Source organism: Coturnix japonica, chromosome 19 (assembly GCF_001577835.2).
Source record: "Coturnix japonica isolate 7356 chromosome 19, Coturnix japonica 2.1, whole genome shotgun sequence".
NCBI classification, from domain to species: Eukaryota; Metazoa; Chordata; class Aves; order Galliformes; family Phasianidae; genus Coturnix; species Coturnix japonica.
Window position 1 is genome coordinate 3,267,694 of NC_029534.1, and position 22,470 is coordinate 3,290,163.

At 56.4% G+C, this 22,470-nt stretch overlaps 3 protein-coding genes across 5 annotated transcripts; 2 read left to right on the forward strand and 1 right to left on the reverse strand.

Annotated features, from left to right (window-relative positions):
• The first annotated feature begins 1,350 nt into the window (after nucleotides 1–1,350).
• On the forward strand, nucleotides 1,351–10,864 carry MMP28 (matrix metallopeptidase 28). Its single transcript, XM_015880812.2, has 8 exons — nucleotides 1,351–2,063; nucleotides 4,909–4,988; nucleotides 5,354–5,496; nucleotides 6,836–7,057; nucleotides 7,382–7,627; nucleotides 7,827–7,976; nucleotides 8,248–8,415; nucleotides 9,471–10,864. The coding sequence occupies exons 1-8, from the start codon at nucleotides 1,977–1,979 to the stop codon at nucleotides 9,863–9,865; spliced, it is 1,491 nt and encodes a 496-aa protein (XP_015736298.1). The 5' UTR covers nucleotides 1,351–1,976; the 3' UTR covers nucleotides 9,866–10,864.
• Nucleotides 10,865–11,028: 164 nt separating this feature from the next.
• GAS2L2 (growth arrest specific 2 like 2) lies at nucleotides 11,029–16,816 on the forward strand. The gene is made up of 8 exons (XM_015880809.2): nucleotides 11,029–11,629; nucleotides 11,754–12,004; nucleotides 12,079–12,452; nucleotides 12,881–13,122; nucleotides 13,316–13,423; nucleotides 13,691–13,787; nucleotides 14,201–14,438; nucleotides 14,556–16,816. The coding sequence occupies exons 3-8, from the start codon at nucleotides 12,098–12,100 to the stop codon at nucleotides 15,634–15,636; spliced, it is 2,121 nt and encodes a 706-aa protein (XP_015736295.1). The 5' UTR covers nucleotides 11,029–11,629; nucleotides 11,754–12,004; nucleotides 12,079–12,097; the 3' UTR covers nucleotides 15,637–16,816.
• Nucleotides 16,774–22,265, reverse strand: RASL10B (RAS like family 10 member B). 3 transcript variants are annotated; one of them, XM_015880814.2, is made up of 5 exons: nucleotides 21,968–22,264; nucleotides 21,521–21,643; nucleotides 19,798–20,130; nucleotides 18,698–18,822; nucleotides 16,774–18,400 (listed from the first exon to the last, which is right to left on the reverse strand). In XM_015880814.2, exons 3-5 carry the CDS (start codon nucleotides 20,011–20,013, stop codon nucleotides 18,130–18,132), a joined length of 612 nt encoding a protein of 203 aa, XP_015736300.1. In that variant the 5' UTR covers nucleotides 20,014–20,130; nucleotides 21,521–21,643; nucleotides 21,968–22,264; the 3' UTR covers nucleotides 16,774–18,129. The 3 variants fall into 3 exon arrangements, with proteins under 3 accessions (XP_015736300.1, XP_032304287.1, XP_015736299.1); XM_032448396.1 differs by lacking the exon at nucleotides 21,521–21,643 and having other exon boundaries at nucleotides 21,968–22,265; XM_015880813.2 differs by lacking the exon at nucleotides 21,968–22,264 and having other exon boundaries at nucleotides 21,521–21,872.
• Nucleotides 22,266–22,470: the final 205 nt, after the last annotated feature.

Genomic DNA, 22,470 nt, shown 5'->3' on the forward strand with positions numbered 1-22,470 from the left:
TGTGGTTTTCAGTTGGTGCAGAGGGTTAAATTAATGTGGGAGCCTTGGGAAGATACGGTCTGTAAAAGATATAAACCCAGATGATGGTTTAACCGTGTCATTGCCGCCAGCTGTTTGCTAAGCCCTGCAGTGCTTTTCTCAGCCACTACCTAAAGTTCAGCAGGGTAAGTGTAAGGTAAACAGGTTCCCTTTTGCTTTTTGGCATGTCAGCAGCAGCCAAATTGAAAATGAAGGGCACCTCTTGCAAATCCTGCAATGAATTTCTGCCCAGAAGGTGCTGTGAGAAACGTGAGAGGTGATTCCCATCGAGGGAGCGGTCAGGCTGGGAGCAGCTCTGTGCTGCCTCCATCTCTGTTTATGATTCAGCCTGAAATATATATTTATATATTTACACTGTGAGGTTTTAGTTTTGGAAATCAGTCCTGTATGGAATGCTGGCGTTTATTTATAAAAACACATCTCTCCCTTGCCAAGCTCAACAATGCCTTTATGGAGCAAAGCCTAGTGGGAGGATACCAATGCAGTCCTTACAGAGCTGAAACAGGCAACAAGAGCTGAGCAGGGAGAGCAAAATAAGCTCGTGGTTTGGGGCTGGGGCTGCTTTGCATAACCCAGTAATGGGAATTCCCATTTCCAGGATAGCACGGAGCTCGTGGGACGCTGTCCCTAACAGATGGTGTTGCTGGGGAAATTGCTTTGGCAAAAGGGCTGGGAAGAGCGAGCCGTCCTTCCACGCCTGTTGTTGTATGTTGTGACATCTGCTGGAGTTTGGGTGGTGCTCCAGTCCCTAAGAGGGGTTTGGAGGAGAGCTGCGGTGCAGGGGAGACAGATGGAGTTTCACCTACAGCTCATGTGCATAGTGTTGGTGCGGGCAGGAAGTCCTGGAGAGGAGTAACGCTGTTGCTATTCCCTTATCAGTTACGATAAACACTGTTGCTGCTCGGCTGTATGGTGCCATTCCAGCCCTGTTTTGTAACTGGTTCCTGGGCAGTGATTCATGTGGTGAGTTTCAGGGCTTGGTGCTGTGCCAGCTGCAGACACTGCTCCCCACCATGACCAGGTGAGTGCTGGTGCTTTATTGATACCCTGCGAGGTGTGGGGACAGCACTGATAGCCGGCACCATCCTGTGCTGTGTGCCATGACCTGCTGGGCCACAACCCCCAGCTCTACCCACCCCATGCCACCACTCATCGTGAGCCAGGGCTGATGCAGCAGCACCAGGTGCCCCCAGTCCTTCCCTGCACTACAAGCAGCCACGGCGCTTCCTGCTGCTGCTGGGCCCGAGCCAGGCTTCCTCCTCACCCCTATTCTTAAGGGGAACAGCAGATGGATCGGTCGCTTCCTAGAGACGAGCCAAACACGGCTGTGTCTGCAGACAGAGCTGCTCTTGTTTGGAAAGGAAGCGCAGCTCCGACCTGCGCCCGCTGTGTGCGCCCCTCTCCCCATCACCCAGCCCCCTCCTCCTCCTCCCATCCCATTGACAGCCTCTCCCTATTCCTTATCTCCCTTCATTGCACCGATCCCTTTGTTTTGGACCCCCTCTGTCCTCCCTGTGCTGCCTCAAGGTGCTTAGGGTCTCGCAGGTACCGCTGCTCCCAGAGCTTTGGGGGCTGGACTGTAAGAGGGGTCGTGGGCTTTACAAGAAGCGTGTGATCCGAGCTGGCACGGAAACAAAGCAGCCCTAAGTCACATCCTATTGTTTTTCCGAACCAAAGCACAGCCAAAACATCCTTTCGCTTCGGTTAAACGAGAACAAAATAGCGAGGGGATCAAACAGAAGGGAAGCATCCATTGGAGAACCGCAGCGCTTTGGGACAGCTGGATCTATCGAGGGGGGCGGAGGGGCACCCAGCTCTTGGCCCGTCACTCCCGCAGCCCCGGGGCACGCTCAGCACACGCGGGCGGAGCTCAGTCCCCGGGCGGAGCTGCGGGAGGAGCAGCGGAGCCGTGCGGTGCGGTGCGGTGCGGGGCGGCCATGGGGCTGCGGGCGGCGCTGGGGCTGATGCTGCTGTTGGCGGCCGTGCGGGGTGCGGCGGTGCGGGGAGAGCGACGGCGGGCGGAGGTAGGAGAGCGGTGCGGGAATGAATGGGGCGGGGGGGTGAGTGAGCATGGAGGGGTTGGGGTGCTGGGACGTGGCGGGGTTTGGCTTTTCTCTAAGCGGGACATCGGTTTGCTGTCCCTTTTGAGAGCTGAAATTGTCGCTTACCATCACACTTTGAGTCTAAAGTTGGTGTTATTATTGTTATTATTATTATTGCTTTTAGTATGGGCAAAGTTAGCAACAAAGGGGTTGTGGGAGCCTAGAGGTGAAAATGTCCGTTTTGGTTGCGTTTTCATTACAATCGTTGGGATGTTTAATTGGAAACATGTTTATGTTCAGCCATCTCCTTATCTGCAGGCTGGGTAGGAGCGGGGCCGGCACTCGGCAGCACGCAGCCTGCCAGGGGATTTAATGGGAGATTTAGAGTGAGTATAAGGAAGAAGTTGTTTCCAGTACAGGCAATGAGGCGCTGTGCAGTGCAGGCTGCTCAGAGTGGGGTGGTGCCCATCCCTGCAGACCCCGAGTCAGGCTGGAGGGCTGTAAGCACTGATGGAGCTGTGGGTGTCCCTGTGTGCCTCTGGGGGTCCCTTCCAACTCAAACCATTCTGTGGTTCTATGTATGATGTTCCTGCTCCCATCCTGCCCATGGCAAAGATGGCATCCCCAGATCCATCAGCCCCCCCATCAGTGCTAACCTATGAGGTCAGCCCCCCCCTTTCCCACTGGGAGGACAGCCCAGCTCTGGATCTATCTCCCTTCTTGTAAATCTCTGTGTGTGTTTTTAACTTTATATATACAATTACACACGCACACAAAGAAAGAGACATGAGGATTGTGCCTCAGGGGCTGTGAATGCAGACAGGAATGTGTTTAGGAGAGCAGAAGGAGGTGGAGGCTTCAAAACCTTTAACATCCCCACCAGCCCAGCAGGCAGCAACCTGTGTGTGCTTGTGCCATAACCCAATGGTGCCAAAACCCAGCGGTGCCAAAACTTGGTGGTGCTGGCTCCAGCTCTCGCTGTATCTGCAGGGAACCAAGCAGGGAAGCTGTCCCAGCTCCAGCTGGTACCAAAGTGATGTGGAATGGAGCTGGGGATGCTCAGCCTGTTCTGGCTCATGGGATGCTGTTGGCTGTATTGTGCCTAAGGGGGAACCATGGTCATTACAAACAGGCAGGGGAAGATGCTCGTCTGAGTGTTCTTGGTACTTCAATGATGGAAAGGGGCCAGGAATGGAGCATCTGCCTGGGGGGGCTGTCTGAGGGCTGTTGTTGTCCCAGCCCCAAGGAGGGAGGTCTGGCTGTGTGCCGCTGGCTGCCTGCCACCCGGGATGCCTGCAGTCAGAGCAAGGTGTTTCCTTGTCTGTAGCTCTCAGCTGATTTCCAGGGCTGTATGGAAGGGCCGTGTGCCTGGAAGGGCCCCTCCATCCCCTGGATCCTGGCAGCCAGACCTTCCTCTCCTTGTTTCCCTCCTGGTGTGGAGGAGGAGCTGGGCATATTTCATGGCTCTTGGCTTCCTGCTGTTTTGCTTTTCCCATTGTGTGAAAAAGAGCCATTCCCTGCTGGGGGCAGGACAGGCTGAATGCTGCTGGTCTTGGGCATCAAATGGTGCACAAACTGACTGTCACAGCCAGAGGCGATCTAGAAAGTGACAATAATAAGCAGTGGTGAACATTTTGGTGATGATCAGGAGCAGCTGCTCTGGTTGCTGCTCTCATTGCCATCCATCCAGCCTTGCCCAGATGGATTTTCAAATATTTATGAGCTCATGGTGGAGAAAAATCATTTTCATGCTCCATGAATGGGATTACGGGACAGGAACCAGCTTCTAGTTGTCATATTTTAATACAGTGATGCAGTGGAACAGCTGCCCACGGAGGTGGGGGGGTCACCATCCCTGAAGGCATTGCAGAACCATGGGGATGAGGGATGTGAGCAGTGAGCATGGTGGGGTGGGCTTGGAGATCTTCGAGGTCCTTTCTTACCTTAATGATTGTGGTAGGAAAGACATGGGCAGTGCAGGGCATTTGAGACCCAAAACATTCAGCTCAGGGTTCTCACGTTCCATCCACATCCCCATGTGCAGGGATGTGTTTGGCCAAGCAACCACTTTCCCTTTTAATTCCCCGTCCCCTTAATGCAGTGCCTTCACACTAACAGGATGCGGGGAGGCGGCTCTGCCTGTCCCTGTGGGATGGAGGAGACGGGTGTGGAGCATTCCTGGAAATATCACTGCTAAACCTCTCAGAAAGCAGCCGGGGCACGGGGAAATGCTTGTTTGCTTTGAAATGCCATTTATGTGCTGGAGCAAATTCAGCCCGATGATCTCCATCCTTTACAATGGATGATAAGGAGAAGAATGGCTTGGCAGAGCTGCCTGCCCCAAGTGTGTCCCTGCTCAGCTGCACATCCTGCCTGGGGATGGGGGTGGGATGGGATTAGGGATGAGATGTTGATGGAGGTAGGGATGGGATAGTGATGAATCGGGGATGAGGTAGGATGGGGATGGCCTACAGCCTTGGGGCTGCCCAGCCTGGCCATGCTGAAGTCTGCATTGTGGCCATTGTGAATATTGCATTGAGTTGCTGGTGGTTGGATGTGGGTGGGTGGGTCTGGTAGCCCCTGGTGTGGGTCTGCCTCTATGGGGCCATGGCCAAACACCCAAGGTCTGTCAAAAATGAGCAAAAAGCACGTGAAGCTGTCCAAGTGTGTGGACTCATGTCATGGGAATCATCAGGGTCTAATGAAGCAATAGACAGGGATTCCTGGGTTTGCTATGCTCTCTCCCACCACATCTTTATCCCTACACAAGTGACCTTAACCTGAACCCATCCCATGTCCATCCCCTGCCCCGTTTCTGTCCCCGCAGCTGTTCCTGCAGAAATATGGCTATCTGGGAGCACCGCAGCCAGGCCAGCTCAGTCCCGTGGAGTTCACAGCAGCACTGAGGTAGGAGCCTTTGCTTTAACATCAGCAGCAATGAATCTCCCCAGGCTGCATGGGAGCTGTGTGCCCCGGGGCAATGTGTTTTGCAGTTCAGGGCTCCCTCACTGCCAGATACTGAAGCAGGAGCTGCTGAGAAACACTGCTTGTTGGCACAGCATTATTTGCCTTTTATGGCCAGCTGTCCCCATTACAATGTCAGCAGAGAGGCCGAGGTTTGGAGATCTCAGAGTGTTTGGGACTTGGCATTATATCTCCCAGATACACTCCTGCCAGCGGGGCACAAAGCTGGCACGGGGTGGGAGCCCTGGCTGGGCTTCAGGCATCGCTATCGGGAAAGGCAGAGTTTTGACATCTCCCTTCCTTTGTAGGGATTTCCAGCGTGTGAACCACCTCCCTCCCAGCGGGGTGCTGGATGTCCCCACACTGCGGCAGATGGGACGTCCTCGCTGTGGGACGGGTGATGGGGAGAACCGCCCCACTGCCCCACGCCGCCGGCGCTCCATGCAGCATGGTGAGCACTGGGGTCTGGGCTGGTGGATGGATAGCACGGCTCCTACAGAGCAGGAGGGCTGGGAGCACTATGGGATATGGGAAAGATGAGGGTGAGATGAAGGCAGGGCTCTGTGCCTTGTCAGCTCCTCTGCCCATAGCGCAGCTGGATGGAGCCAAGAGATGGGCAGGATGCAGCTCAGTTCTGTGCTTTCCATCCTCAGCTTGTGGCCCCCAAAAGTCCCAATGTGAGGGTAGCAAAAGGCATCCAGCTGCTCAGCTCGCTGCTGCAGGGATGCTGGGACACCCAGCTGGCAGCAGGCTGGGGCCTGGAGCAGTGCTGGAAGGACAGAGGAGGGGACAGGGTGTCCGGCGCCGGGCAGGAAGGCGCATGGCTTTGTGCTAAGCTGGCTGTTTGTCTGCCTTGGAGCAGGAAGCTACAGCTGAGCCAGCAAAGGGCTTTGTCAGCCAGCACAGCTACCAGCCGCTGCGGGATACCCCAGCTGGGTCACCAGCCCCAGCTGCAGCACTGGGATGTGAGCAGCAGGATGTCCCCAGCTGGGCTTTGTGCTGGGCTTTAATACCCACTGGAGCAGTCGGTCCTGGTACCTGGGATGCCGTGTGTCCTGCTGCAGTAGTGCTCTGCATGCGGGGTTGGGTGGGATGCTGGGTGTCATCTCAGAGCTGTGCCCATCCAGGCACCAAGGAGCAGCAGGGATGGGTGGGTGCAACAGCCCAAAGCTATAGCAAAGAGGCATTTCTCTCCAGGCTCTGTTTTTCTGCCCCAGGACAGGTGCATAGGAGGTGATGGTCATTATATGTACCCAAACCAACTCCAATGTGCAGTCAAATCTATTGCCTTGCCCCACAGCAGCCAGACACTGAGCCTGCCCCAGACCTCACCCAGCTGTCCTGGGCTGTACGAGGGAATATTGGCACTACCTTGGTTTGGTGTTATAACAAGGAGTTACTGTGTGTCTGCAGAGCACTGAGTAACCCCATCCTTCCCCTTTCCCACACATCTGGAGCAGGGCAGGTGCTCCAGCTCCCACTCCTCAGCACTGGCTCCAGCACCCACATATTCCCAGTGCAGCCCCGTGGCTTCTTTCCCATTCTCATTCGCCCCCGACCAGATGTGAGCATCCTTCCTAATTATTTTCCCTTTGGTGCCTTTGCTTTCACTCCCTGGAAGCCAGACCTTGGGCTGGACACTGATCCAATGGGTCAAGGTCTGGATTTGGCCCCTGGAGGAGCAACAAGGCAAGGAGGGCTCTAACTGGGTCTGCCCTGGTCCCTGGGGAGGCATCTCGTGGTGGTTCCATCAGAGGCAGCTCAGATCCTGAGCAGTGCCCATCCTACAGGCAGCAAGTGGCACAAGAGGCACCTGACGTACCGCGTGGTGAACTGGCCCCCGTACCTGCCGCAGCACGAGGTGCGCCTGGCTGTCAGGGCTGCCTTTGAGCTCTGGAGCAACGTCTCCTCGCTGGTGTTTTGGGAAGCACGGGATGGCCCGGCTGACATCCGCCTGACCTTCTTCCATGGGGACCACAACGATGGGCTCAACAACGCCTTCGATGGGCCAGGTGCTGGTCGCTCCCTCCTCGTAAGCTTCTCTTCTACAACAGGGGCTCTTCCTGGTTGGGGTGGTGCTGGGGTGGAGGTGGTGTCTCCCAGTACCCAGCAGCTTGAGTGAAGGGGGTCCTGAGTCCTGCAGCTGTAGGTCTCCTGGGGGGTGGTTGAGTTGGTCATGGTTAAAGCACGGTGATGGCCTTCAAGGAGCCCTCCCACCATGCACTCACCACATCCCTTCCAGATATGGTTTGGGTTGAAATCATAGAATCGTTAGGGTTGGAACAGCCCCTCTCATTGAAGCCTATTGAAGCAACCCAGAGCTGTTTTGTCCCCAGGGGGGGCTCTGGCCCACGCCTTCTTCCCCCGACGTGGAGAGGCCCATTTCGACAGCGCCGAGCGCTGGTCCCTGCACAGTGGCAAAGGACGCAACCTCTTTGTGGTCGTTGCACACGAGGTGGGGCACACACTGGGGCTGGAACACTCACCCACCAAGAGTGCCCTCATGTCACCCTACTACAAGAAGCTGGGCAAGGACTTTGTGCTCAACTGGGATGACATCTTGGCCATCCAGAACTTGTATGGTGAGCATCAATTGGGTGCTACTTGAGATGGTCTTTGGGGTGGAGGGTGAGGAGCAGTGGTGGGAGCATGTCCATGTTACTGAGGGCAATAGGAACCAGGCTGGCGTGCATCAAGTGTTTGATGCCCTCTGATGTCTTGCCAGCCTTGTGCTCCTGCTTTCCTGCCCTACTCCATGACTCTCACCTTGCTCTGTCTCAGGGAAGCCCTCCAGGGGCTTGGCCGTCCAGCTGCCAGGAAGGGTCTTCACTCATTTCCAGGACTGGAGTGGGGACCTGTATGGTGAGGAACATCAACGGCGGAGCCTCAACACCTACTACTGCCACTCCTTCTTTGATGCCATAACTGCTGGTGTGTGTCCACAGGCCCTCACCCCAAACACTCCCAGACTCTCCAGCAGCCTCTCCCCACTCTATAAGATTCCAGAATGATGGGAAGGGTGGGCTGGGATGGGATGGGATGGGATGGGATGGGATGGGATGGGATGGGATGGGATGTCCTCAGCCCCATATGGGCATCCCACAGGAGTTGGAGGGATAAGAGGTGATGGTGCAGTGGGACGGTGCTGGCTTTGGAACATGATACAAAGCTTCTCACCCTCATCATCTCTTCTGCCCTGCAGACACGGAACACAACCTGTATGTCTTCAAGGGCAGCCACTTCTGGGTGGTGTCAGCCAGTGGCAATGCCAGCCAGCCTCAACCCCTGCACGTGCGCTGGCCAGGGCTGCCTGCTGGTATCGATGCCTGTGCCTACTCCCCATTCAGCCACAGCTTCTACTTCTTCAAAGGTCAGTGAGATGCAGGTTGTGTTGATTGGTTTGTCCAGGTCTGTGACCTGCATCCCAGCCTGAGGCTGTGCCCAAGAGCTGGGACATTGCTGAGTACAACGAGTCATAGAATCAGAATCATTAAGTCTGGAAAGACCAATAAGATCATCCAATCCAACCATCCACCCATGGCTGTGACTCTAGACCGTGTCCCTTAGTGTGAAATCTACACATGGGCGCAGGCTCCAGGGTGCTGTGGTCACAAATAAGCTTTGCATCAACCCCCACTGCCCTGTGCCTCAGTTTCCCCATTAGCCCAGTCCAGAGGGCAGCACTCCCTGGGTTTAAGAACTAAAGCAGACACATTTTTTAGGAGAAAATGTTCTTCAAAAGTGCAGCCACAAGGAAGTGAGCTGAGATCTGTGCTCTCATGGTTTGTGCCCCATCCCTGGTGCCTTGCTGCCATCCATAAACTGCCTGTGGCACAACTGTCGGGGCAGAGGAAGGTCAACCCAAGCAGCCAGGACACTGAGGTCAGCCTGAACTTGTCATGGAAACCACTCACAAGCCCACCAGAAAGGGACTTTGTTGTTGCAGCTGGGGGAGAGCCATGAGCCGCTCTGCAGGGCCAGACCCGGGAGCAGAAAGGAGCTTTTGTTTATCTGCATGTCCCTGTGGGGATGGCCCCAGCTGCAGCGGGGATATCTGGGGCTGCTGTGAGTTTCTATAGTTGTCCCAGCATGGGAGGGGTGTGAGTGATGTCTGTCCTGCTGTACAAAACCTTTCATCCCCATCCCTCCTTGCAGAAGCGTGACATAGGCACCAAGAGAGCCCAATTTACTTCTATGCTCTGGAGCTGCTTCTTCCCTTCCCACTCAATGGGGAAGTGTTTGAGTTCCCATCCCTGGGGGTAGTTAAGGAATGTGTGGATGTGGTGCATGGGGATGTGGTTTAGTGGTAGCCTTGTCAGTGTGAGGTTAGCAGTTGGCCTTGATGACCTTGGGGTCCTTTCCAACCTCAGTGCATCTATGATCCTGGCTCATATGGTCACTGATCCTCTCTCTTCTCCATCCCAGGTGGCCGATGCTGGAACTATCACCACTCCACCTTGAAGTCTGGCTTCCCCCAGAAGTGCAGTGCCCACGGCCTGCCCCGACACCCCGACACAGCCCTCTACTTCCAACAGCTCCGGCGCCTGGTGCTCTTCAAAGGGGCCAAATACTTTGTGCTGAGCGAGGAGACCCTCACCCTGGAGCCCTACTACCCCCGCAGCCTACGAGACTGGGATGGTGTGCCCCCTGGCACAACAGGGGCTGTGGTGCACAGCGATGGCTTCCTCTACTTCTTTCGGGATGACCACTATTGGAGGTTCAACCAAGCCAAGCTGCAGGTGGTGGCTGATGGCAAATGGGCTGCTGAGCTGCCGTGGATGGGCTGCTGGGATGCCAACGGTGGGCACATCCTCTTCTGAACCAATGCTGAGCATCACTGGGACAATGTGTTGGCTGAGCCCACCCCACTGCCCCAACCAAGGGGTCCCCAGACCCAGGGTCATGGACAGCAGCAATGAGGCTGGGATGGAGGGTCCCTTACAGCCAGGTGGGCTGTGATTCAGCCTTAAGAACACCTATAAGCCATGGACACTGCGAACACACCATTTCTGTTCACTTTCAGGATTCTTTTTACAAGCCAGGACTGGTTTTTTATTAATCATTTATTGTTTTTCCATGATCAGGCAGAGAACTGCCTTATGATGGGTGCTCTGGTGCTTCGATGGTTTTAAATGAGCAACTGAGACTGGTTTTGGTTAAAACAAGAAGAGACTTCTGGACATAACCATAGGTTTATGTCTCTATAAACATGGCTTTACAGTCTCAGGTGGTAACTGGGGCCCTGCTGCCCCATATGTGGGGCCAGTGGGATGCAGAGCCCAGGACAAGCCCAGCTCTGAACAAAATGGTGTGGTTTTGAGGAGGAAATAGAGATTTTTGGTGAAGGAACAGGGGAAAAAAGGAGCTGTGAGGCAGTATAGAGGGGCTGGAGGGCAGCAGGGGATGGGAGGGTGGATTCTCTGCTGTCTAATAAGGGTTGTTCATCCCTTGAGGGCAGGGCAAGTGTCTCTCTGTGGTAGTACTGAGTCCTGTATCCCCTTCAGTCCTATTCTGATTTGAGATCTTGGTGCCTTTGGGTTTGTTTTCTGTGATATCTGTGAATAGACCCTTCCTGCACAGACACGGGACACACAAGCAGCACAAAATCTCAGGGGATTTTTTGATGTTGCCAAAGAGACGAGGCTGCAGTGTTTCATTCTGAATAAGGTGATAATGATGCAGCATCACTTGCAGCTTTTCAGGGGCCTGGAGACCTGATGGTGAATAAAACAAACCTCCGGATTCACACTGCTGGCATCCCCCTCTGTTTTCATGTCAGGCTGTTGTATATATATTAAAACCTGATTTTGTGATTTCCAGAAGGTCTGAACTGAAGCTGGAGCTGGAGCAGGCGTTGCTTGGTTTGTCCATGCAGGAGGGTTGGGGCTGCTTAATGGAATGAACTCCCCCAAAAGAAAGCAAGCGATGTGTGCTCCCCTTGTTTGCTTTCCTTCATGCCATGACATGCCGAGGCATCCCACACATGCTGCCCATTGGCCAGGTGCTGTTTTGCCTGCGGAGATGGTGATGGTGTTGCAATGTTTGCAGAGCTGTAGGTCGCTCTGGCTGCAGCTCCTGCACCCCATAAGGTGCAGGGTGAGGGGCTGGATATGCACCTCGAGCTGTGTCACCATCCCCTCAGTGTCATAAGGCTCCTTTTCTCCTCCTGGGCTGCTTGTAGGACATGCCACACATTCTGCAGCCTGGGGAAATAGCTGGGATTCTTGCATTTCCTCCCCCAAAATGACACTGGGTTAGTCCACAGGAACCTCAGCAGGGAGAGGATGGTGCCCCCGGCAGTGAGGATGCCCCAGGCTCAACAGAGCCTCTTCCAGCCCCACAGTGCTGGCAGATTTCCTTTTGCAACCCCTTGTTTTGCATTGTAGCCTATGAGGGGCAGCAGATTCCTGTGGTGCCCCCTCACTCATCGCCGTGCCCGTCGTTGTTTCCCTACTGGAGCTGTGCCATTCATGGAGGAGCTCAGCTTCTTACTCACAGAGCAAGAAACCCCAAAGGAACAGATGTGAAGGAACCCCTCCTCGTGATTCTTTTCTTTACAGGACAAGGCTTGGGGTGATTTGCAGGTAGGCCTCCATGTCACCACCTACAGCACAGGGGGGTGTGGGGATGGTGAGAAGGGGCACAACCCCCCCTGCTTTTGGGGTTCTGAGCAGGATGGGGTGCTGAGGGGCTGCCCTCTATTGCCAGGGACTGTGGGGGACAAACCCACCCAATGGGCCACAGAGGAGGAGCAGTGCTCCTGGAGGAGGAGCGGGAGCTGAAGGGTTAACAGGGAGTGTTTGCAGCCAGTCCCTTATCACCAAGGAGAAGAGAACAGCTCTTGGGAAAGAAACAAAACACCCACTGCCCAGGAAGGCAATTTCTTCTGCCCCACAGCCCTGGACCCCAGCAGTGCTCCAGCACCCCGCTGTCACCCCCCTGGTGGCACAGAGCACACAGTGAGTGGGGTGGGGAGGTGGGCTGGGGTGTCTCCTCACATCCCCACTTCCCTTTTCCCCTTCCCTCCTCCCAGTTTAGGGTCTTATGTCACAATGGGGACTCCGGGAGCAGCGGTGCGGAGCATCCGTCCCTATGGGTCCAGCCAGCAGTACCTGTATGCCATGAAGGAGGACTTGGCCGAGTGGCTGAAGGAGCTCTATGAGCTGGACATCGAGGTGAGCACCTTCTTGGAGGTGCTGGAGACGGGGGCTGTGCTCTGCTCCCACGCCAACCACATCACCCGTGTGGCTGAGGACTTCGCCCACTCCTGCCCCAGTGCAGCCCAGCACCTCCAGCTGCCCAGCACCGGCGTCAGTTGTAACCCAGCAGCACAGCCAGGCACCTTCCAGGCCAGGGACAACGTCTCCAACTTCATCCAGTGGTGCAGGAAGGAGATGGATATCAACGGTAAGACCCAGATCCAGCAGCACCGTGATGTGTGTGCGTCCTGGCATCACTCTCGGTGATTTCCTGTGTCCCTAAAGCTGGTACCACCCCAGCACTGGGATCTCTGCACCAAGTGGGCTTGAACAAGCTTCTCTGGGCTCAACACTTGGGGTTGGGACTGAAAAGGGCATGTGCTGTGCATGGCCATAAGGACATCAGGAACCGTCCTGGCTCTGAGCTGAGTGTCTGTCCCTCTGTCCCCACTGACAGCAGTGCCATGAGGTGAAATGCTCCCAGCTCACCCAGCCAGTGGATGGGACTCTGGGACACCATAAAACATCATAGCAAGCACAGATACATCTTTATATGTTGATGCTCAAGGGGGAGGGTTTTCCTCTATGAATTTAACCCTCTCCTTTTTTGGACCCTGCGCCCCTGCCCTGCCCCAGACGTCCTGATGTTTGAGACGGAGGACCTGGTGCTGAGGAAGAACGAGAAGAACTTTGTGCTGTGCCTGCTGGAGTTGGCACGCCGTGCCGCTCGCTTTGGCATGTGTGCCCCCACCCTGGTGCAGATGGAAGAGGAGATCGAGGAGGAGCTCCGCCAAGAGATGGACCTGCCTCCTGCAGACACCCCCCCATCACATCGTCCCCCCAGGAAACCCCGGGACCTCCACAACCTTGACCAGATGGTATGGGGGGTGGGAATGGGGACTGAGATGGGGTTGGAGATGGTGGAGAGGTGGTGATGGGGTTGATGGAGACAGTGGGGTGGGGGTTAGGATGATGGGAATGGGGATGATGGGGATGATGGGGATGATGGGGATAGCCACCCCAGGCTCCTTGCCATGAGCCCTGGTGCAGACTCATCCCTGCTGCCCGCAGGTCCAGCACCTGGTGAGCCGCTGTACCTGCCCTGTGCAGTTCCCCATGATCAAAGTTTCAGATGGGAAATACCGCGTGGGTGACTCCGACACCCTCATCTTCGTTCGGGTGAGTCTGCTGCATCTCATGCATCCAGGGCACAGACACCAGGAGTCCTACTTTGCTCCCATAGAGCCTCTTCCCTATATTCATCTGCCAAATGGGGCCAGTGTGGGGTTTTTGAGCATTACCCAATGGGATCAGTGGAAGGGAGGCTCCCACAAGGCCACCCCGACTCTCATTGGGGTGACAGTAGGACAGCAGTGGGATCTGAGACCCCCATCCCTCATTGGCGTGGAGCAAAGCAGTGCTGACACTGTGTGGCTTTGGGTGCAGATCCTGCGGGAGCACGTCATGGTGAGGGTCGGGGGCGGCTGGGACACACTGGAGCACTACCTGGACAAGCACGACCCGTGCCGCTGCACCTCGCTCTGTGAGTGCCCGCAACCCCAGCCCTGGCTATGATGGTGGAAAGGGAGAAGGGTGAATTGTTGCTGCTTTTGGGGGTTTTGTTGGTTCCTTTTGGGGTTCTGTTGGTGCTTTTGGGGGCGCTTGTTGGTGTTTGTCGGGGTGTTTGCAGGGGCAGGAGATCTAACCCTGATGCTTTATGGAGAAATCTCTGCTTTGGGTTTGAATGGCTTTTGTTGGGTGGCTCTGGTGGCCGCTAGAGGTCATGGCAGACTTTGGGAAGGAGAGGGACCATTGAAAGGCCCAAGCTCCTTCAGCGTGGAATTCAGCTCTGCAGGAGCACCCCATAGTAACAACACAGGGTTTGGGGCTCTGGGCTCCATGGGGTTGCGGTCTGCAATGGGTAGGGTCCCCACTGAGCTCTGTCCTTCCCTGCAGCCCACAAACAGCTCTCCAGGACCAGACCCCCCCAGCAGCCGGTGCAGCACGAGGTTCGGCTCTGTGCAGCCCCCTCAGCCCCCGGCCACGCACACCCCACTCTGCTGGTCAGCCGCTCACAGAGCCCACTGCCCCCCATCACCTGGGCACCCCACGGCCACGGCCACCACCCCTGGACCCACACCAACCCCAGCCCTCGCCAGGAACCGAAGCAGCCCCAGAGGGTCCCTTCATGCAGGTGAGGCAGCTTTGTACCCTAAACTGCCTCCTTTTCTAGTGCTTTTTCTCTGTCTCTGTAACTGGTGTGGGGCTGGATGTGAGGTCTCTCTCCTCTTTGGGCTCTCTCTGATTACAGGACACCAACACCAAGGTCACCTGCTCGAACCATCTCCCCTGGACTTGGGGCTGCACAGCGGGCACCCACCCCATCCCGAGGCACTGTAGGGACCCCCAGGGAACCACATAGGAACCCCCCAAAGGCAGCAGCACAGAACAAGGGCACAGCCCCCAGTGCCCACCCAGCACCACCACGTCCCAAAAGCACTCAGCAAGGAGGTGGCTCATCCAGGGCAGCTTCCAGCCATGTAGGGGCACCCACCTCTGTGACACCCCGAGCCCACAGCCCCATCAAGAACTGTGCCTCAAGTCTGCAGCAGGATGCCCACAGAACAGAGCAGGGCAGGAAAAGCCCCAGGGAAGGGAACTGGAGAACCCTTGGATGTAAACATCCATCGTCACACCCAGATTCCCTGAATCAACCTCCAAAGCAGGACAGCAACGTTAAAACCCCAAAGAAAACCAGCTCAACCATCTGCCGGCCCCCCACCCCTCTGAGCCATTTTGCAAATGGGTGTGAGAGCTGTCCTGCTGGAGAGAGTCCCCAGTGTCCCCCTACGAGCCCAATGCCCAGGGATGATGAGAGCTCTGCAGTGCCAAGGAGGGCCAGCAGCCACAACACGGACATCTCAGGGCTAAGGGGGAACTGGGGACACTCTCATCCCCCTGACTATGGGAAGGTGCTGGAGGAGCTCACCCGCAACCGGCAGCCCCTGCGTCCTGTGGGGATGGGCAACAGCCTGTCCTCAAAGCCCCCAACCACACCGTGTGCCAATATCCCAGCTGGGGGGTCCATGGAGGGGCCAGCTGTGGGGGATCAGACCACACGGAGCACTGTGCCCAAAGCCCGGCGCTGCCTGAAGAAACCCGAGCGCGTGCCCTCCATCTACAAGCTGAAGCTGCGCCCCAAGGTACGTCCCCGAAGGGACCACCGGCCTGGGAAGGGTCCCTCACGCATCCCCACCCCACTGGGGCATCGCCTGCCCCGTACCCGGGGCCAGCATCGCCCTACAGCCCTCCCAAAGTCCCCACAACCCAGGGATACCAAGAGTGACAGCAGTGCATGGCTCACTGAGGATGATGAGGAGGCGTGGGTCTGAGCCGTGCCCATTGGTTTGGGTCAGGATTGGACCTCCCCATTGTCAGAGCTGCGATGCCAAAGTTGTGATGCTCATCCCCATACCTGGCATTCAACCAAGCCATCTACCCCGCTCTTCAGTCTTTCCCATCTGCATAATGGAACCAATGATGCTCTTGCTTCACCCAAAGTCCCACCCAACCCCATGAGCTGCTCAGGGCAGGGGGACACATGAGTACCATGTCAATGCTATTGTCAGACTGCTGTGTTGGCATTTCCATGGCTGGGGGCTGTTCCACTGAGGATGGAGCCCATACCAAGGCAATGGCCATTGGTTCTCATACAGTAGAGCTCTCCCAAAGACTTCTGTACCAGTGGCTCTTCTGGCTGGGTGATAGAAGAAGATCCAAAGGGCTTTGGGGCCATGGTGGAGCTGTGGGATCCGGCACCACGAGCAAAGAGCAGCGAGGCGAGTACAGAACAAAGGGGACAGACCTGATTTTAATTGGGTTCCAAATAAAGGGGCGCAGGGTGGTGTGGACACCTGGGGATCTCCAACAAGAAGTCCATGGGGAAGAGAATGCCACGTCCAGGCACCACAATGCTCACCAATAGTGGGAGGAGAGGAGAAGCATCCTCATCAGTGCTGCACCCAACCCCATGTCACCACTTGGTCACGATATATTGGGGCAGAAAATGACATTTTCCTTCCCATTTCCCTTGGGGACAGCTGGGAACATCCTCAGCCCCCCCCCCCCCAGGATGGGAGTGGGTTATTTCTGCAGTAGGCATAGATCCAGGTAGGAAACCCACAGCGATGGCGAGTGGTAACACTTCATACTAAGGGTTTGTTTATGGGGAGGACAATGGAGCTCCGTTACTGCTGTGGATGGGGATGTCCTGGCCCCTGTTGGCTGCCAGCCCCCTGCCCATGTTTTTGGGGAGTGGGGTAATGCTGCCAAAGCGGTGAGAGTCATTATAACTGATACAACTTTTCTGTCTATAAAATACAGTATAATATAACAATTATATTTATAACTCTTTTTTTTTTTTTTTTTCTTCAAAATACTAAATAGATGCTATAAAAACCTGTAACTAATTGTGCTATAAACTGCAGGCTACAGGGTTGTAACAAACAATGTATTGGCTTGGTCACTGATATGTGTATGTCGGAGTACTGTATAAATGCTTTATTAGTGGCATTTACCAAGGAGTTTCCTTCTCAAACCATTTGGAGGGGTAAAGCCAGCAAGAGGCCAAAATATGGGTCGTGTGTGCTGAGAAACCCCAAAGAGATGCACAGAGGGTTTGCTGTGGGGGTGATGGAGGCTGCTGCCTTCAATGGCCACACTCATCCTCTCCCCCAGCTCTTGGCCACAGGCTCCCTCTTGCCAACTTTCCTGGTTTTGGTTTAACTGTGTTTTGTTTTGGGATGCAATGGAATGGGTTTTAGATCCCAAGGTGGCTGCTAGGATTGGGGACCAGTGGTGGGGACGTGGGGACCGATGGCAGGGATAGAGTGGGGGCCGATGGCAGAGGTGCAGGGCTGTGCTGAATACCATGGATTGGAGCTCAGTGAGGGGGGACTCTTAATAGAAAGTGTTACCAGGATAGCAGTGTAGCTCCTGGGAAGCTGAAGCTGTGAGTGGGAGGAGATAGTGGATTTTGGTTGGTTCCTGCTTTAGTGTCCCCACTAGACAACCCACAGACCCCTGTGCCATTTGTGCCCCAGCAACCGCTGTGCCAGGCTCCAGGACAGGTGTGGATGACCTGACAGTGAGAGCAAGCCAAAAGATTAACTCGAAGTAAATAAATAAAGAAAAAAAGGCTCACTTTCCCATTAGGAGTGTGCATAGAATGAAGAATAAAAGGATGGAAATGCACCTCCAGCTCCCTATTGCTTCGGAGACTGCCTTTGCATGGGAACCATCTCCGGATGGATGGATGGATGGATGGATGGATGGATGGATGGATGGATGGATGGATGCCACCTTCCCCTGGGGGAGGCCCTGCTGGGGCCAAATCCACTGTAGATCTATATTTCAGATGCTGAGCTGTGCCCAGTGTTCACGGCAGCAGCTTTGCCCCTGAAACCAAGGGTATGTCCTGCACAGCCTCTGTGGGGCTGGGGTATATGGGGTGAGGATGAGACTTGGAGGGAAGGGAGCTGGTAGGAGTGGAAAGAGCACTTTTGGGGAAGGGAAATCAAATCAGACTGGCCAGGATGGACACCAATCAGCAAGAGCCCATGGAGGCGATGCAGTGAGGAACCCTAATGTGGGGATGTGAGGTCTGTGGGACAACGTGGCTGCCCACAAGAGGCTCTGCTGTGCAGAGTAGCAGAGCCCCATTGGTACTCAATGGACAACTGTAGAATCTCCACCCTGGTCCAACCCAACAGCAGTCACTGCATCCTCAAAAGTCATTGTAGGGAAGAGACAATTGAGGTGTCCCCAGTGCAGCATCACCCCAATGGAAACGGGTGTCCTGTGGGGGGCGGGGTGGCATGGGGGGCTCACATGATGGTGCATCGGTTCCTGCGCAGGGCCCCCTGGAAGCGAATGGTGGTGTGGACGTGCTTGCAGCGGGCGCAGCCCACACTCTTCAGGAGCTCACTGAAGAGCAGCAGGATGTGCCAGTTGTACTTGGCCGAGCACTCGATGTAGCCGCACTTCCACGTCTTCTTCACCAGGTTGGAGACGTTCCAGCGCGGGATCACCCGGCCCCGTTGCAGGTCCCTCTTGTTGCCCACGATGATGATGGGGGTCTCCGAGGTGCCGATGACCCTGGGATGGGTGGGAGGGCAGCACCACACAGCCACGGACAGCCCCCATCCATCCCACCCATCCCAAAGTGGCACCAATAGAACCACATGCCACCATCACCCTGTCCACCATCATGGGCTACCTCTCACCATGTCCCCTTGTCCCTCTTCTTGGCCACCCACTCAAGTGTGACCCACACAACCCCAAGCTGCTTTCCCAGCCCTATCCACCCTTGAGTCCATTTTGCTGTCATATCACAGCTCTCCACCACCCCACAGCCCCACCAGGAGCACTCACCCGCTGGCAAATGGCCCCTACCTTGTTTCCAGGATCTGCTGGCGGATGGTTTTGATGTACTCGAAGCTGTCAAAGCAACAGATGTCATAGACCAGGATGTAGGCATGGACACTCCGGAGCCCCCTGCAACACACGTCTGCCCACTCCTGCAAGGTGTAGAGAGGGATCAATCCTGGTGTGCCCCACAGGATGCCTGTATTGCTTTGGGACCAGGGATGTTTGCAGGGGAAAACAAGTTTATAAGATCCACCACTGGACATTATACATGTACATAGGACACCTGACCAAGAGTACATCCCACCTCTGCCCTGCCATGTCCCTGTGATTCCTCTTTATTAACCCAGGGGAAGGATAATGGGATTTGCCAGCCCGTGGGGTTAATTGAGTACATGAGCATCATCTGCCATGTCAATCAATGACCCCTCTGCTATTCTGGTCCATCTCCCACTGACCTTCCATTTCCTGGACATTATATGTAATATTTAAACCTCCCTGAGCCCCTCACCTCCTGCCCCATGGCCTCAGGGCAGCAGTGCAGGGATTTATGACCCACAGTAATATAATTATACCAATTAAAAACCCAACAGCCCAGCCCCAGCAGACGTGCAGCCTTCAAATCCCTTTTTATCCCTACACGGATGGGTCAGTGCTGATGGCTGAGCTCAAGGCACCACCAGGACAAATCCAGTGGTGAGGGCTGTACTGGGATGGGACTGAGGTTAATCATGAGACCAAGGGTTATAGAGGAAAATGGATCTGATAGGCTGATGGTTGAGCTAGATGATCTTAGTGGAGTTTTCCAACCTTAATGATTCTATGATCTGTGAAAATGGCTTTTTTCCCAAAGGGCTCAGAGGAACCACAGTCAGACACAGCGTAACCCTGACCCCATGGCAGCACTGGGCAATGGGTGCGCGGTGCATTGGGTGATGGACATCCAAATGTATTGGCTCCATGAGCCCTTCACTCAAGGACAACAGATGGGACCCCATCCCCAGGGCTGGCCAACATTTGGGGCTGAAAAGCTGCCGAAGAAACAACACTTTATCCCAACCTCAACATGATCCTCAGCTTTTAGGAAGCGAATCCCCATAGTGGGAGACCCCACTCCGTGCCTTTACCTGCAGGGTGTTGACGGGGAAGGCGGGGATGGGCGGAAAGTCCATGATCTGCAGGTCGTGCACGTGGCCGTTCATGACGACGGCGGGCAGGTAGACGCGACGGGCCGTGGTGGGCACACAGACCTCGCTGAACTCGTTGTAGAGGAACTGCCGGACTATGGCACTCTTGCCCACGCCCTGAGCTCCCAGCACGGCGATCTTGAAGGTTGCCACCATCCCGCCGGCCGCCGGCCGCTGCCCCAATGCTGCTCCCGCGGCACCGACGCTGCATATTCCCTTGCAGGGGGGCTCAGCCCCATTCAGGATGCATTTCCCCGCCGGGACAGCACATCACTATGGGGCCAAGGAGAAAGCAATCATGTCCCAAGCTATATGACATGGGGACGCTTCCCACAGTGCTGATGGGGATGGGCCACCGGCTGCTCTACGCCCTGAGCTGGGGAATCCATCTCCCCAATTTGGACAGCTGGAATTGCCTTTTGCTGAAGGGGGGATTGCTCGGTGCCTGCAAGTGACAGCTTTAATGTTTAATTTCAGGCTTTGAGCGCTTCAGCAATTAACTTGATGGAGGCTAATTTCCCAGCCAGCTGACAGGGCGAGCTGCGGGCACACGTGGTGGGGGCCCCAAGGCAATGATTTGGGCACAGGAACGCAGAAATGGGGTCAGAGGATTCCCAGCACCCGCTGGCACTGGGGTCCCAACCAGCTGTAATGGGAATAGCAATGTCAGTAGGACAGGTCCCACTGCATCTCCCACCCGTGGGTGCCGTATCCCTGCCGTATCCCAATGCGTGGATGCTTTTCCCAGTTGGTGATGCTCTCTCTGCTTTCCCTGAAAAACATCCCCAAGGCACAAGTCACAGTTCCCAGGCTGTCAGAGGCTCCAGCAGCCCCGTTTCACCCTGAGTGATGGTGATATTTGCAACAGGGAGAGTGTGGCCATGGCCGTCCCCGTTGCAAGGACCCAGCAGGGCCTGATGCAGCCCAGGGACAGGGAGTCACCCCTCTGGGGCCTGGCCCTGCTGGCAGAAAGCAGTGTCATGGCCAGGCCACCCCACTGTCCCCATACCCCTTTCTCCTCGCACTGAGGCTGGGGGTGATGGAGTCCTGCAGCCATATAGGGTGCCATGGGGACATGGAGAACCCCAAACTGCTGGGCAATGCCATGCCACCACCCCCAGCGTCCCCCAAGCCCCATCCCAAGTCCCAAGTGGAGCCACACATGGGGATCGCTGCCCCGTGGGCCCTAGGGATGAGATTTTCCCCCAAAGCACAGGCAGCTGCCCCGATGGGAACAGAAGCATTTGGGGCCACAAAAGGAAACTGAGGCCTGGATGGGGACATAGTGGGGATGGAACTCAGTAGGGTGAGACCCCCGGAATGGAGCAGACTGTGGGGGCATCGTGACCTTGTGCCCCCCCTCCCCAGTTTGCTGCTGGCGGGGCCTCATCCCACTCCCCATAGCGATGCTCCGGGGCAGCACCGCATCCCCTCCCCACCGAGACCGCGGGGGTCGGGGCCGACCTAAGGAACCAGCACAGCGCAGGGGTACAAAAGCAGGAGATGGGGGCTCCGCACAAATCCACAGCCCTGGGGGGAAATGGGGGGGGGGTTGGGGGGAGACCGGCCGAGCTCCGCCGCTCAACTTCAGCCAGGTTGAACTTCCCCCCTTCCCACCATATCACCGCTCCCGTCCCCTTCCCATCCCCGCTCCCCTCCGTACCTCGCAGCAGCGGCGGTGCCCCGGGCCCGTTGTCCCGGCGGAGGAGCCATGCGGCGAACCCGGTGCGGGGCGGGCGGCCCCGCTGCAGTGAGTGCCCGGCGCGGGGCTGCAGGGGAAGCGGGGCTGGAAGGAGGGAGGGAGAGAGGGATGAAGGGAGGTAGAGCCCCCTGTGGGGATGGAGAGCGGGGAGCGATGCGAGGAATGCCCGAGCGATGAGGAGGCGGCAGCGCCCGGAGAGATGCGGGGTGGGAGGGAGGCAGCGCAGGGAGACGATGCGGGGAATGCCCGGAGCGCGCTGCGGGAAGCCGAGAAGGACGCGGCTTCTCCCGGGGCTTTGGGAGGCGCTGATGGGAAAAGACCCACCCATGTGCCCCCGGTGCGGCACAGGCTCAGCCCTCCCCGCTCCCGTGTCCCCATCCCACGCTGTAGGACCCCGGCTCGGCTCACCCCGCATCCCCCCGGCCAGGGACGGACGTGTCCATCGCAGAGCTGTGGCTTTGGGACACCTCGCAACGAGCATTTATCGATGGCGAGGGACAGGATGGCTGCATCTCCAGGGAGCGGGGTCGGAGCCACACACCTCAAAGCAGAACCCGAACCTCTCTCCGCTCTCCACTGAGCGCTGGGACATCCCCACGGGTCTGCCTGTCACCCCGCGGGTCGGAAGGGCTCAAACACCGGCCGTGTCGTGGCCAGGGCCCCCCCAGCCCCGCTGACACCTCTAGTCGGTAAAGCATCATATGGGGTGAGGAGGGTACAAATGGAAGCACTCAGCCCCCCTCCTTCCCAGAGGGAAAACACAACACCAGACACAGCCCTACAGCTGGGGACACAGGGGCGGCCTTTGTGCTGAGCCCAGCGCATCCCCCATTGCCCCCAGGCGTTTTGGGATTAGTTTCCCTGATGCTCACAGCAGGGAAAGCACTCAAGTGTCCCTGCAGGCGCTGCCC

What these genes read in the sequence shown, in the direction of transcription:
- GAS2L2 (XM_015880809.2), top strand. Translation starts at nt 12,098, where the DNA reads ATGGGGACTCCGGGAGCAGCGGTGCGGAGCATCCGTCCCTATGGGTCC. An exon ending in GAAGGAGATGGATATCAACG is followed by an intron (nt 12,453 to 12,880) that starts GTAAGACCCAGA and finishes GCCCTGCCCCAG; the next exon opens with ACGTCCTGATGTTTGAGACG. An exon ending in ACACCCTCATCTTCGTTCGG is followed by an intron (nt 13,424 to 13,690) that starts GTGAGTCTGCTG and finishes CTTTGGGTGCAG; the next exon opens with ATCCTGCGGGAGCACGTCAT.
- MMP28 (XM_015880812.2), top strand. Translation starts at nt 1,977, where the DNA reads ATGGGGCTGCGGGCGGCGCTGGGGCTGATGCTGCTGTTGGCGGCCGTG. An exon ending in CCGGCGCTCCATGCAGCATG is followed by an intron (nt 5,497 to 6,835) that starts GTGAGCACTGGG and finishes CCCATCCTACAG; the next exon opens with GCAGCAAGTGGCACAAGAGG. An exon ending in CAACGCCTTCGATGGGCCAG is followed by an intron (nt 7,058 to 7,381) that starts GTGCTGGTCGCT and finishes TTTTGTCCCCAG; the next exon opens with GGGGGGCTCTGGCCCACGCC.
- RASL10B (XM_032448396.1), bottom strand. Translation starts at nt 20,013, where the DNA reads ATGGTGGCAACCTTCAAGATCGCCGTGCTGGGAGCTCAGGGCGTGGGC. An exon ending in TCCCCGTCAACACCCTGCAG is followed by an intron (nt 18,823 to 19,797) that starts GTAAAGGCACGG and finishes TACACCTTGCAG; the next exon opens with GAGTGGGCAGACGTGTGTTG. An exon ending in CAGCAGATCCTGGAAACAAG is followed by an intron (nt 18,401 to 18,697) that starts GTAGGGGCCATT and finishes CACCCATCCCAG; the next exon opens with GGTCATCGGCACCTCGGAGA.